A 12,870-nucleotide genomic window follows, 5' to 3' on the forward strand; every position below is an offset into this window, starting at 1 on the left:
CTTTACCCACTTAGCACACTCTATTTCCTGCTGGTCCTAAATACCTGACCCTGCTTTATTTTCACATCATATAACATCTAGCCATCCTTCCAGTTCTGCCCCACTGCCTTACTTCTCCCTACCTGAACCTCTATAATTCAGGGCCTCAGTACCTAGGGAAATTAATCCCATTCATCTTTGACACTCCTGCCCTAGGGTCCAAGCTAACTGACTGGTGACTAAGAGAGTGCAAACTAGCTTACTTAGCTGGCCTTAACTCTCTGGAAGAGGGTAAGGAATAGCACTACTGCTAATCCTATTCACCAGGCCATGCTTTGCCTTTACATCCAACCATATAACTATCCACCCAGGCCCTCTTACCACCTCCCTCCCTCCCACCCCAATCTTCTACCTTACACTGTAGCCACTGTAATAAACTGATAGTACCATTACTATTACTTCTAAAAAGGGTAGGTTAGTTAACTTTATGCATCAACTTGCCATCTTTGTGACTCATCAGACAAAAACTCCCTTTCCTGGCCACCACTCCCTTATATGCACTGTCTTCCCCTATTAGAATGCATGCTTGAGTGCAAGATCTAGCTTTTTTTTCCACATTTGTATCTCCAACCCTTAGCACAGTGCTTGGCACACAATAAGTAATTAAACTTTTCTTATCCATTCATTCATCCATTATAGTATCAAAAGACTGTGATCTGCATCAATGCAGGAAACTCACACCAATGAAATCTTGTATCTTTAAATAATAATGTGTACTAGATAAATATACATTGGAGATATGAGGAGAACTTTGTATTTAAGTTATTGGATGGTAATCATATTTTACAAACTAAAAATAAACACATATGGTCTTACAAAGGATATCCACTCTGAAAACTACACTCTTCCTGAGATTGAGGCTGTTCCAGAAAATCTGAGACAGATGGTCTCTGTAGTTATTGGCTATTCTGCCAATACATACTAATTGCCATAGTCAAAAGATTCTGAGTTCAAAATGTTTTTGGAATATATGAGTAAAAGTTATTCAGGGGAGGAAAACTACCAATAAATTACATGAAAAATACACAAACATTCAGAAACAAACAAAAAAAAGTCATTTAGTATGATAGGGAGATACAAAAAATAAAAACAAACAAAACAAAAACTTTAGGCTCCAAAATTTGGAAATAAAACATGAAACTTTTTCATAGAATAGATAAATTAAAATATAACAATCCCATGATATTGTTTACTTCCCTTAATATTTTTTAATAAAGGACATCTCTTTTTTTATTAAACCACTTACCTTGTTTTCTTTACAGTGATGTTGCTGCTGAGTTTTTCTAATCGACATTCTCCAGTATCATGGTTAATAATCAAAATACATTCTTTTAGATAAGGTTTCTTTGAGCCTTTGAAAACAGATACTGGTGGTGTTGAACCCTATTTGAAAATTTTTAACTAGTTAATTAACATTTACTTAGAATTTGTCATCTAATTTTAGGATTAGAAATAACTTTACACATATCCCTCCTTTAATTATTTCCTAATTATCCTGTATATAGCTTGTTTTGTATATATTTGTTTGCATGTTGTCTCCCCGTTAGATTGTAAGCTCCTTGAGGACAGGGACAATCTTTTGCTTCTTTTTGCATCCTCAGTGCTTAAGCACAGTGCTTGGCACATGGCAGGTGCTTAATGTTTATTGATTGATTGATTGATCATATCTAGTTCAATCCCTGAATTTTAGAGATGAAAAAACTCTCAACTCTAAATGCCCAGAATTATCACCAAACTTAACTCTTTTGAAAATATATGAACTTTTTATTTTTTTCTGTTTTCCTAAAATCTAGAACCCCATGGTGAAAATCCATGATGTCCATATAATTTAAATTACAGGTAACCCAAAGGATAATGGAGAGATTACTGTAGGTATTAATAGACTATAACAGATTACCAACAATGACACTAATAAGTTAGGCAAAAATATCAGCACGGAAAAAGAGTGAAGAATAACACGTCGACAGCCCCAGTGTTCATTGGTACCCACACAATATTTAAAAACCTGTAAGGAAGATTTCCAGTGTTTTGGGTAAATCTTCAATGAAGGGTATATGGGAGGACATGGTTAAGAATCTCATAGGATAAGAAGCCATAGATGGCTTATGATCATTGATAGTGAGAATACACATACGGATGAGATCACTGATCCCCATCCTACCAAGTGACTTCATCAAATCATAAAAGATACAATATTTCACTTACGTAGATGAGTGGAAATGGATATGTCAAAATACACTTGCGACAATGATAATAATTACTGGCAACTATGATAGCACTATTAAAATCCAAGTTGGTAGAGTTCCTTTACTGAAAAAAATCAGAGGTCCTTGAAACATAAAACTCAAGAATGAAAAAGAGACATGTACAAATTATGCTACTGTGGGAGGTGGGGAAGGAGGAGGATATATTAGTGCAATGCCAATTATTACCAATAGGAAATAATATATTTATTTTAAGTTCCTTTGGATTCTTAAGTAGAATGGAATGACTTACGACAGTACAAAAGATACTTGATGTTATTCATAAGGACAAGGCAAAGAAGTATTTACAAAACTTTATTTCCCTCATGTACATTCTACATGCTTCTTCTTCTTTTTTTTCATTCCATATGCTTCTTAAGATGAATTTGCTTTTTTCTCTAAATTTAGCACCATCCTACATCTTGAACACTGGCTGCTGCCCACTTATTCTTTAAAGCAGCTGAATACAAATGGAAAAATTACCTGAAGAACTCCTCCTGAACATATGGAAGTCAGGCCATGCTTCCATAATGACTTATCTCTAACTACATTATGGATTGTAGTTCTAGAACAGTGAGAACATTGTTCTAAAGCTTGTGGCAGGCAATAATTACAATTTTAAAAAATGCATTGAATTCCCAGCCAAGCTGACAAGGGGTGGACTAATGTTGTTTTGTTGTTTCAGCTGTATCAGACTTTTTGTGAACCCATGTTTATGAGGGGCTTCTTGGCAAAGACACTGGAGTGGTGTGAGATTTCCTTCTCCAGTACATTTTACAGATGAGGGAACTGAGGCAAACAGGGTTAAGTGACTTGCCCAGGGTCACATAAGTAGTAAATATCTGAGGCCACATTTGAACTCAGGTCTTCCTTACTCCAGACCTTTGATCTACTGCACCACCTAACTGCCCCAGGCGGAATAAATCTGTCTCCTTTTGAAGTGATAGTTAAGAGTCAGCTGGCTGGGGAGGGGGGAGAGGCAGACAGGATTTTCAAGGACCTTTCATTAAAGGAGTTTTACAGAGTATGATATCTGATATGCAAATAGTGCTTTACACCTTCCAACACCTTTATGCCCATTATCCAACTTGATCTTCACTATTATCCTGGTGAGGCAGACAGGGCAGCTATTACCAATGATAAAGCCAAGAGACTACAACATGGGCTTTATCCAGGGTCACACAGTCTGAGTCAGAACTGGAACACCCAAGTTTCCTAATGTTTAATTCAGGGTATTTTCAATTATATCAATCATAGGAAAAGGTTAACAATGATCTATTCATATTCTCTCACCTAGTATTCTCATTGTGATGAACAATGTATATTCTGACTGGGATTAGTAGTCTGTGGCTCGGCAACACTGATACTCACTGGCCCACATAGTGATCAAACCTGTAACATTTTTCTCACTAGCACAAATCTGTAACACAACAAGCTACTGACGAGGCTGTAACTGTGGCAAAATGGACCACAGGAACATACTGGGAAGCATCGAATAGTATATAATACTACACTAATATAAGGTAATAATGCTTAGGATGATTAAATTGGAAACTTCTGGGTATTATGAAATCACCAGCTAGTAGGGGAAAGCTCATTTTTTTTCCCAGAAAGAATATCATTCCTCACATTTTCCATGGTGACTGAGGACTTTGGAAAGAGTTTATTTGAAGGGGTACTTTCATGATGGGGGAAAACGTATAGCCTATTCAAGAATATACCTTCTATTCTTTATTTCTTATGATTGCCCATGGACTATAAAAAGCAAGGTAGATGATTAATAATTTACTAAGATGGCCTAGGTTACATATTCAAGAAGTAGAAATGTGAATAAGTCTCTGATGTCTTGGCTAAACCTCTCACAAGATTTGACTCTATACTGAATTGGCTCCTATATGTCTACATCAGACCACAGTCTTGGAGTTCTTATTAGAGGTTCCTACAGAGAAGTTTAAACAATGTTAGTTAGTTTAGCAAGTATTATGATGAAGGTGGAACAGTAGGTAAAAGAAAGATGTGTTAAGCAGAAAGGTTTTCCCAGAATTATGATCTTCCACTCTTCTGACTATATCAACATACATATCATTCAACATTATTATTCAAAGGAGCTTACTAAACTGTTAAATTCTTGAGGGAAAGGACCATGTCTTAAATAACGGTCTATCTTCCCTAGCACTTAGTACACTGCTTAATAAATTTATGCTATAGTGTATTCCTGGAGTTATTTTATTTCCGTTAAAAATGGTATTTTTAAGTGTGTCTTCTTCATAAATATGCACACACACATACACATACAGACATACACCAATCACATTAAACTCCCTATATGAATATATCCTAGCTAGAAAATCAAATACATTCAATAATTTTAATGCATAGATTTTTAAAGCCTCTTCTCTACCCTCCCCCACAGCTGACACCTTGAAGATGTAAATAAGAAAGAGAAAAAGAAGAAGAGATGAAGATACAAAGGAGAGAAATGGAGAGAACTTCAGAAAGTCCAGGACAATAACATTCTGTGTACATTTAAAGTGTGGTCATTTTTAATGAAGAGTCAGTTTTAAGTGGAGCCGATGTGGCACAGCGGGAAAAGTGCTGCATTTACAGTCAGGCAAGTCTGTGGGATTCCAGGCAAGTTACAATTTGTCTGAGACTCAGTTTTCTCAACTGTAAACTGGGGATAAGAATATGCCTATAGTACCTCTATCATAGGGCTGCTATGAGAATCAAATGAGAATGTATGTAAAGCACTTTGCAAACCTTAAAACACTATATTAAGTTACAAAGTACAATAAAAATTGCTGTCAGGTACTTAAGTAGTTAAGTCTCCTTCTAGATACTTATTCATATATTTTATTGAAAGCATTCAATTATTTTGGATGGATAAAATAGCATTGCTTATTATCATTAATTGAGATGCTGTAATCATACCAGAAAATTTAAAGTTACAAGTAAAAGGAAAAACCATCAGTGAAGTTTTTAATCCTTCCTTCAAAGTACAAATGACCTAGTTTTTCACAATATGCTATAAAGTTTGTTTGTGCAAATATGCTGACTTGGCTTTATTCCTCTAAGATGGAGATTCTCCCAAAAGGACAGTACCACTCCCCAGGTTTGTACTGGAAGTCAGGATTCTATCATTCTCTGGTAGAAGTGGGATTTACCACAGCAATGGGCTATTTGATGCCCTAGGAACCCTGAATGCTTTCCACTTGCAGGAGGCCTCAATCCCAGGATGGCACATTAGGTCTGGAGGAATATATAGATTCCTGGGAACATAAGACTTAGTGGAGAAGGTGGGAACTTTTTATCTTGGCTGTTTATAGTTTCAGGAATAAATTCATTGTTGCTACTGTTGTTGAATCAAATAAAGCATCTTCTATATTCAATGTTTTATTAGCCTGAGTGCTTGCCTGAGAACTGAAGGTCTTTCACACCCTTCTCCTTTGTCACAGACATGGAGATAGAGGCTAAATGTTAACGTTTTCTGGGAACTTCAGGTGAGTCAAAAAGGTTTATGATTAATGAGAATTCCCCCAAGATTAAACTCAGTCGATACACAAAAATGTTCAGTTCTGGGCCACAGGTTAAACTATGCTACAGCCAGGTCTCCTCGATAGACTAATCCATTAATTTTTTTAAGCATGAATAAGTAAGGAAATAAGCCTTTTCAGTATAGGAGAGAACAGAAACACAAAAGACTTTCATTCTAAATATTCTGAATAATGGGAAATGAAATAAATACCAACTCCTCTTCAGTGCTAGTAGCTTTTATGCTCGTCCCTCAAGCAATATCTAAAGCCTACTGGGTCAGCAAATGCTCAAAGTCTCATATGAAAGGAGCATAAAACATTCTCATGGGTACGTTGAGGAAAAAAAAAATAAAAACTTTGGAAACAACCTGTGTCAGTGTTGGCTTCTCCTTGATCTCTACAGCTCTGAGTTAGAGATATTAACTCTAAGGAAAGTGAGAATACTTTATATCAAGTAGACAATTTACAAATATTTACTGAATGTAATTTAGAGGAAATATCCTCAATGGAGGAATCCTTGTTTTTCTGGTGGGGACAGTAAGAGACAATCATTTGATAAAACAATAATTCAATCTATGTCAAATCTCTTTCTCTGTCTCTCTGTCTCTCTGTTCCGCTCTCTCTCTCTCTCTCTCTCTCTCTCTCTCACACACACACACACACACACACACACACACACACACACACACACAGAATTTGAAAGAATCATCCATTGTCAAGAATACAATTTGAGGCTAGTCTAGCATGGCAGTGGTTGTTACCAACTGAAGGCTTTTCAGTGACTGAAGAATTGGGTTGGGAGGCTCTGGACAATCTTTAACAGATATAATAAGATCATTTACTAGTTGATCATGATCTTTCCCTCCTTGTACCTCACATAGCACTTTGCTTACGTATGTACTATGTATTAGAGTTATCTGTGCCTGTGTCATGTCCCCTCACTAGACTGTATGCCAAACAAGGGTAGAATTGGGCAATCAAAGTGGGCACTTAATAAATATTTGCTGAATTAAACTGAATTAAGTAGTGTCATACTAATATACAAATTTCAGCATTATATTTTCAATTTCTCCTTAGGACAACTAAGAAGGAAACATAAAGTATTCAAGACAAATATGAAGCAATAACAAAGTTTTGGTTTTCTTTTTTTTCCCATTGAGAAGATGTTGAAGTGGAGAGGGATCTAAGAATAGGATGACCCCCCCCCCACCCCCCCCCCCCCAAAAAAGAGAAAGAAAAAGAAAAAAAGGGAAAAGTATCATTGAAACAGATTTTAATGCAAAGAAGAGAAGGCCAAAAGAAATCACAGACAAGCAAGACAGTTTTGAAAGTTACGTGCTAAATTTATTATATACTTAAAAAGAGAAGTGTGATGTATATAATAGACAATTTCAAATACAATCCTTTTTTCTGTTTTACTGTGTATATGGATGCACACATTTTAATTGCTGTTAAATTCAGAATTTTGAAAAAGAAAAAAAAAACCCTAAAATATAAGCAACCTACAACCAATTCTTGGCTTTGCAGAATGGAACATTCTATCAAAAAATATTCTTTAGATATTTTTCAGAAAAAGGTAAACACGTTTCCAAAAGGATTTAGATACAATTCTACCTGGCAACAATTAAATGGATTAAACTTTTAAGGATTCTTTTTAGACATAAGGTTATGTAATTTTTTTCAGACTAATAGTGTGAGCCACTAAAACTCTTAGAACTATTAAACAGTTCATATCATTAATTAGAAATAGAACTAGAGTTCTGTATGTGTTTGAAATTTGTTAACCTCTCAGACTCAAAATTTTAATTTTATTTAAGCTCTAATTCAGACTATACTTCCCCATTTAAACATCAGTTTATTTTAAATGGATGACAATTCTTACCTCTATATTTGGCAGTGTTATTGTCACCTGTTCACCTTTGCCAACTTCAAGATCTCCTTCACAAGAGGTATCAATAGATGCAGGTTTAAAGTCATCTAAAAATAAAACAACACTGATTTTGACAACTTATAAAAACTACTTAGCATATCAAAAGTCAAACACGTTTCAGAAGTATTGAATAATTTTTAATAACTTCAGAAATCCAAAAAAAGTTCAATATAGCTTGTTTTTCCATATGCAGTTAAGAAAAGAATATGTATGACACATACTATTTTTAATATTTTAATTTAATATTTTAAATCATTTTATCTATTTAAAGGTCAAATTTATGGTTTTATAGATTCTAAAAATCACAGGAAATAATTTTACAGTTTCCATTGCTTAGAAAAGTTGATGTATGTAATACTTCATATACATTATAGCAAATCTGTAGCAAAGCCCCTATCTACAAATTGACAGATTAGTCCTTTTTAAAAATGCAGTACCCACCTTTCTATACTTGTGCATGGCCATTTTTCACTACCTAAGAAAATGTATCTTCTCAACTGGATTGTAAGTTCCTCTAAGGCTGAAAGTGTATTCTTGACTCACATATCTTCTCATAGCACTCTAATAAAGCACTGTACAAATACCAGGCATTGCAACCAAAACTGGGACTACATAAAATGTTAGGATTGCTTTATGGGAATCTGATGTAATGTAAGCATGATTCATTTTAATACATATGGCCAAACAATTTTGGTGGCGCTTCTGAGAAATTCACAATAGTAACATTCAGTGTTCCCTGCAAAATTAAAATGTACTTCAAGAATGATCTTTAATTTCAGATGATATTCAACAAATATTTATTTCCTAGGTAACCACTATATGTCAAGGGGTTAAGTGCTTGGGACACAAGTACAAAGAATGAAAAAAATCTCAACTCCTGAGAAACTCACATTCTAACATAGAGACACCATGTATATATAATAAGTATATAGAGAATACAAAGAGAGCCAAAAATACAAAATATTTAAATACAAGCATAGATTTAGTATGGATCTATGATTTCATGTACATAGTGAACTCCCGGAAAGGAAGCTCTACTAAAACAGATCTGAACTTGCCCTGCAACTTAGTCTTAGAGAGTTGCCTGGGGCTCTGAGAGGTTATGTGACCTGCCTAAACTCATAGAGATAAGACTTGGACCTAGGTCTTCCTTCAAAGCCAGCTCTCTATCTACTGTGTAAAATTGCCTTTCTCTGTAATGATTATCAAATATTTGCTGAAGATGCAGCATATATTCTATACTGCTTATTCATAAGCATGGAAGAGGTAGAAGAAGAGATTATACAATGAGATGGGAACTTAAGTGTCCAGGATCTCATAAGAACAAGTTATGAATGATGGTGAGAGGTTGAAAACATGACTAAACATGTTAAAACATGACATGAAAGTAGAGGTCACTGAAAGGAAAATGGATTTTTCTTGATGGCAAGGACTGCAGAAAATATTTAGTCCTCTATCTTGTTGGTCATGGGACCCAGATTTCCTGAGGACTGGAAGAATGAGAAGGGGTGGGAGTTTCTTAGGCAATGACTGAGCACACACCCTTGAGAATACTGTGGATTAATAGTTATGTTTCAAGTGTTAGAGCACAGATACTGTTGGGCTGCTGAGGTGATGGGCTCATGACTAAGGCACAGTTCCTGAGTGAGTCCAGGAACTAAAAGAAGCAATAATTAATACTTACTTTGTGACTATATGCAAATCACTTAATTTGAGAATTTTAGTTTCACCATATGTAATATGGAGGAGACACATTACTTACCTCAACAACATGATGTGGAAACCTTAAAGCACCAAATAAATATAATAGAACGTATATTCTTCTATCACTCTTGCTTTTCATTTTCACTATAAACACATAAAGTTTTATACATCACACTGATGAAGTCACTTGCTCCTGCCCAGGTTGTTTCCTCTCCTAATATATAACAGAACAGTCTGCATCTTCTCCCTATTACCTGGTCCTTAGGCATCAAAACCTTTTCATGTTTTTAAATTATTTTTTTTTTTTACTATTAGTATGGAAGGGAAACAGCAGATATGAAAAGATTCCCAAAATCCACTACCTTCAGTCTTACACATGTACTGCTGAATGAAGCTGGAAAAAATTATGAAACCAAAGGTTCACACCAAATTTAGGTCACCTAACCTAACTGATCTCTCACTGCTGCTAGGCAATTCTTTTATACCTCTCTAACTCATTATCTCTCTCGTCACAGCAGCTCTTCCAAATCTTTTCATCCTTTCTCAAACATCCATGACTACTCCTGGCTCTACTTACTTAGCTGAGAGCCTGGTCTCATGTTTTCCTGGAAAAAAAAAATAGACTAGAGCTTCTTTTCCCTTCCTCATCTCACATCACTCAAATGATTTCTGCTACCATCTTCACTTTCAACCCGTCTCACATGAAGAAGTGGCTCTTCTCCTCACCAAGGCAAACCCCTCTACCTGTACAAGTGATGTCATTCCATCCTATCTTCTCTAGCAGACTGCCCCCTTTATCATCTGCACTCTCTCACTTATTTCAATCTCTCTGTCTACTGGCTACTTCCCCACTGCCTATTAACATGCCTATGTGTTCCCCATCCTCAAAAACCTCTCACTTGATCCATGTATCCCCACCATCATCCCACATCTCTCCTCCCTTTTTGTTTTTTTTGTTTTTTTTTTGCCTAAACTGTTTGAAAATGCTGCCTGGTGCTTTTACTTCTTTCTTCTCACTCTCTTCTTAATTCTCTACAGTCTGACCTCATCATTCTACAGAAACTCCTCTCTCCAAAGTTACTAACAATCTCTTAGCTGTCGAATCTAATGGCCTTTTCTCAAACCTCATCCTTCTTGACTTCTCTTCAGCCTTTGGCATCGTTGATCACCCTCTTTTCCTTCATACTCTCTTCTATCTAAAATTTTAGGACATTACTCTCCCGGTTCTCTTCCTACTTAGTTGACCACTCTTCAGTTTCCTTTGCTGGATCTTCATACTTATCAATTCTGGATATCCCCCAGGGCTTTTTCTGGGCCCTCTTCTCTTATCCCTCTCAACTCAACTCCAGGCATTTTCACTGGCTATCTCCCATGCATGGAATGCTCTCCCTCCTTATTTCTACTTCCTGGCTTCCTTCACCAAGTCCCAGCTAAAATCCCACCTTCTACAGGAAGTTTTTCCTGATCCCTCTTAATAACAGTGCCTTCCTGATGTTGATTATTTCCAATATATCCTGCACATAGTTATTTATTTTCATGTTGTCCCCCCTCATTAGATTGGAAACTTGAAGAGCAAGAATTGCCTTTTACCTTTCTTTGCATCTCCTGCACTTAAACGCAGTGCCTGGCACACAGTGGGTTCTTAATAAATGTTTATTTACTGACTGACTGATCTTACTCTACCCAACAAGTGCTTTCTCTCTTTTTCTTTTTAGGTCCTAAGTAAGAAAGTTACACATAAATAGTAATGTTATATCTTTAAGGAATGTTCCTCTACATTTCAGATAGAACCAGAATCTATTCTAAATTATCTTATACAGATGCCTAGGAAACTCTGGGAGGAGTAATGCCAGGAGAAGAGAAGAGAACAGAAGAGAAGGAAATAGATGGGGGGTTAAGAAATAATGTTAGTACTAAGGGTGCCTCTTTGAGAGTTTGTACTAGCTTCCTCCTCCTTCTGCATGCCCAGGCCTACCACTGCAGAATCTACCACACATGAACATTTAACAAGGTGGGAGGCTAGGCTGGGAGGACAGTAGAGTCAGTCGTCTCAGATGGCACTCTTGTACTTCCTATGACTACATCTATTATCTGAATTATCACAGCATCTAGTATAATTCTACAATTATACTATTCTGCAATAGTATAATAGTATAATTCTATAATCAGTTGCTAAAATGTTGTGTAGTCCTAGTCTCTAATTGTTTCATACAACTGTTCCTCTAACAAGATTATAATTTGAGCATAGGAACTATTTCTTCCTCCTTTTGTATCCTTCAAGTTGCTATACTCACCATATACTCAATAAGCACTTGCTATACTCACCATATACTCAGTAAGCACTTATCAACTAAAATGACATACTGGAAAGGAACTATGGTTCACCAAGCTAACTATTGTTCTGATAATGGCCATGGGCCAATGTGAGAGAATACAATTATTTTCCTATGATGTCAATCTCAAAATGTCAAGGATGTATCCAACTATCACTTGTTTTCCTTAATGCCCCATTATAAGGTTATTAAAACTCTTCTATTCTGAAGAAGAAAAGGAGTTGTTTAAAGAGGCATATGTGAATTCACAAGGATTCAATCAAATTAGAATTTTAAAAGATACCTATAAAAGAAGGGAGGGCAGGTTATAAAAATGACAATCTTTTTAAGAAAAATTGCAGGAGCACCAAAGTTTAGTGATAAATGCTAATGGAAAAAAAAACAATTCTTTTCAAAAAAAACATTTTAGAAGCAAGAAAAATGTCAAAGTAGGGATAGGATCATTATTAATGGTAAATGACAAAACAGATGACATTAAAGGAAGAAAAATTCTTGAGTCTTATTAAAGGGATGGTTTATGAGCATTTTAGAAAAAAAAAAGTAGCAACAACCAAAAGCCAGTACGGCTTCAGAAAGAACAGACCATGCCAAGCTAATCTCATTTCCTTTTTTTCCTAGGGTTTCTAGGATGGTAGATTAGGGTTATGTCAATGACATACTGTACCTTGTGCATAAGGTGCTAGTAGAATTATATAAATACAGAATTGGTTGAATTACAGAGTCAAGAAAGAAGTCTTAATGAGTTGATATTAACTTGGAGAAGTATCTAGTGGATGGCCCCATGGATTTGCCCTTGGCCCTGCGCTGTTCAACATTTCTATAAATGACAAGGATGAACACATGGAGGTGATATAAGCTGGCAGAAAATAATATCACATGCTGGATAAAAGTTAGGTTCCAAAAAGATCTTGACTGGGTAGAATGATGAGCTGAATCTAATAAGATGGTATTTACTAGGGATAAATGTAAAGTACTCTAACTGGGTTCAAAGAAAATACTTTGTATTTACAAAGATTGCAGAATAGGAGAGGCATGTATGGTTAAACAACAGTTCTTGTGGGGAAAAAAAAAGCTAGGGTTTTAGAAGA

The 12,870-nt window shown here is 35.8% G+C and overlaps 1 protein-coding gene across 1 annotated transcript in view; it reads right to left on the reverse strand.

Annotated features, from left to right (window-relative positions):
• The window catches only part of EAF2 (ELL associated factor 2), a 57,112-nt gene that overhangs the window by 42,129 nt on the left and 2,113 nt on the right, over positions 1–12,870 (reverse strand). Inside the window, exons 2-3 of the mRNA XM_027845205.1 lie at positions 7,698–7,792; positions 1,286–1,422 (exon numbers count right to left, since the gene is read on the reverse strand). Coding sequence (XP_027701006.1) covers positions 1,286–1,422; positions 7,698–7,792 — 232 coding nt within the window. The remainder of the gene's footprint in view (positions 1–1,285; positions 1,423–7,697; positions 7,793–12,870) is intronic.

This window comes from Vombatus ursinus, unplaced genomic scaffold (assembly GCF_900497805.2).
Source record: "Vombatus ursinus unplaced genomic scaffold, bare-nosed wombat genome assembly UNPS02014959.1, whole genome shotgun sequence".
Lineage (NCBI taxonomy): Eukaryota > Metazoa > Chordata > Mammalia > Diprotodontia > Vombatidae > Vombatus > Vombatus ursinus.